The sequence below is a fragment of the Egretta garzetta genome, unplaced genomic scaffold (assembly GCF_000687185.1).
Source record: "Egretta garzetta isolate BGI_Z169 unplaced genomic scaffold, ASM68718v1 scaffold1136, whole genome shotgun sequence".
NCBI lineage: Eukaryota > Metazoa > Chordata > Aves > Pelecaniformes > Ardeidae > Egretta > Egretta garzetta.
Window position 1 is genome coordinate 86,505 of NW_009260127.1, and position 2,452 is coordinate 88,956.

A 2,452-nucleotide genomic window follows, 5' to 3' on the forward strand; every position below is an offset into this window, starting at 1 on the left:
ATAGCTGCAGCAAAGGACTTCTGGAGACTGTAAAAGGAGCCTGGCCAGGAGGGAGAGGGTGGCAGTGCTTGGCAAATGTAGTGAGCAGCTGGAGAGGAGGTGGAGAAGCAGGATGATGTCACGCTGTACGGAAGATCTGCTGTCGCTGCAGCAGACTATGGGAATGAAAGCCTCTCCCCTTACGCAGGCGGTGTCACGGCAGACCGACTGGCTTGGTGGATTTGGGGAATACTTCGTCTCTTCCCCCTCGCCTCTCTCTATGCTGCATTAGCTGCTTGGGATCAATCTCCCCGACTCCTTGGTCATCATTCCAGTACCTCCATTGAGCCTAACTAAGCAAAAACTGCCTGGAGGCTGGTTTCCCAGGTTAACAGGATTCTGGTTTTGCCTCTCTCTGTACAGCTAGTGTCTGCTGTCGTGGAGTATGGAGGGAAACGGGTCCGGGGCAGTGACCTGTTCAGTCCCAAGGATGCTGTAGCCATCACCAAACAGTTCCTCAAAGGCCTGAAGGTATGGATCTGCCACAGATGAAATAACGATAGTTTTAGTCAAAATTACAGTCATGGAGCAAGACTCGCACGCGGTGCACTGCCACGTGTCGTGGATTTCAGAGGTTTAATAGTAAGCGCGCTGGGCTTTTGGGGCACAATTCTCATTGAAGACAATGGGGGGTAGTTGCTGAAAAGCCTCTCTAAATCTGGACTTCAGTGGTTAACACTTGATGTATCCATCAGATGGTGCTGCCCCTTTTATGGTGAGGGGTCTGGAGCACAAGTCATACGAGGAACAGGAACGGCTGAGGGAACTGGGGTTGTTTAGTCTGGAGAAGAGGGGGCTGAGGGGCGACCTGATCGCCCTCTACAGCTACCTGAAAGGAGGCTGTAGTGAGGAGGGGGTCGGCCTCTTCTCTCTGGTAACAGATGATAGGACGAGGGGGAATGGTTTGAAGCTGCGCCAGGGCAGGTTTAGGTTAGATATTAGGAAAAACTTCTTCACTGAAAGGGTTGTCAGGCTCTGGAATGGGCTGCCCAGGGAGGTGGTAGAGTCCCCATCCTTGGAGGTATTTAAAAGAAGGATAGATGAGGTGCTTAGGGACATGGTTTAGAGGTGGGATGGCAGGGTTAGGTTAAAGGTTGGACTCGATGATCTCAAAGGTCTTTTCCAACCAAAGAGGGTTAGGTTAACGGTTGGACTCGATGATCTTAAAGGTCTTTTCCAACCAAAGCGATTCTATGATTCTATGATTCTATGTGCCTTTGCTGATCTTCTTTCTTAGCTTGCTGCCCCGCTGTATTAATTTGTAACAAGAGCTTCTCTCGCACTGTAGGGTGTTGAGAATGTGTATACGCAACACCAGCCTCTCCTTCAAGAAACGCTAGATCAGCTCATCAAAGGAAAACTCAAGGACAGCCAGTACCCCTACCTGGGTCCCAACACTCTCCGTGACAGGTACGTGGGGCCTTTTGGGGCAGAGAACTGGAACTACAATATATCTGCTCCTCCCAGTGCTGCCGCTTGCTTTGGTATTCACCTGTAGATGAAGAAAACGTAGGCTTGGCAGAGAATGTCTTGACTGTTTGGGTCTTTCTTGTATTCTCGAGGAGGTGCCCTGGAGAGGCCTATTAAGGCTGAAATACCGTTGTCTTTTCTTGCCGGGCAAAATGTGACATTCCCATTGTGAAGGGCTCAGGTAAAGGATAACGCCACTGCACCAAGCTGCCAGGATGTTCACATGATGGATTTCAACATGCCCCCTAACTTCACTCCATGCCATCTGCCGTTTATTTGTAGAGTACCAAAAATAGTCCGACTGCAAACTCTCCCTTCTGAGCCAGTTACTATTTCTGAGGAGAATGGGATCTTGCTGAATATGGCTAATAACTGTAATTGAAAAGGACTCTGGCTGTCTGGTTCTAGCTGACTTTGCCGGAGCTAAGCTAATCCATTGTCAATGAAGTCATTAAAGGTACATACGGGCCTCAGGGTGAGGGCACTGAGTCGTTAGGAGACGACAGGTTCTCCTCTAACGGCATTCTGCACAAATCACTCCTTTCTTGGGGACCACAGTTCCCTTTCTGTGCATTAAGTTAAGCTGCTGCAGCGTGCTGGTTGGGCATTTCTTACTCCTTCTGGTGGTAGTCTCCTTTGCGGAGAAGAGCCTGCTGTTGCGTTGCTTCCGTTGGGGGATGAGGTCATCCCAGCAATTCTCTGAATCCTCTCCAATGTCTGTGAAACGCCCCGGGGTTCTCTGGAAGGTGTTTTACTTGCAGCATTGGAACAATCATCATTCCCTTCACACTCTGCGTATTACTGGCTTTTTATCAGCAACCGCCACATTTTCAGTGAAGCAGAAAATAAATTCAAGGTAATAATTCTCAACAAATGAGGCGGCTGTTGCAGGGCGGTTTGGGTTAAATGAAAACCGGACTCATTGGGAGCAGGAGAGAAGAAG

The 2,452-nt window shown here is 49.3% G+C and overlaps 1 protein-coding gene across 8 annotated transcripts in view; it reads left to right on the plus strand.

The window, feature by feature from the left end:
* VPS45 (vacuolar protein sorting 45 homolog) overlaps positions 1-2,452 on the plus strand; it is a 33,503-nt gene that overhangs the window by 11,400 nt on the left and 19,651 nt on the right. For all 8 annotated transcript variants that reach the window (XR_004842355.1, XR_004842356.1, XR_004842357.1 and 5 more), the window contains exons 11-12: positions 403-510; positions 1,328-1,449. Coding sequence is in view for 4 of the 8 variants with exons in the window: in XM_009641440.2 (XP_009639735.1) it covers positions 403-510; positions 1,328-1,449 (230 nt within the window). In the remaining 4 variants the exon portion in view is untranslated. The remainder of the gene's footprint in view (positions 1-402; positions 511-1,327; positions 1,450-2,452) is intronic.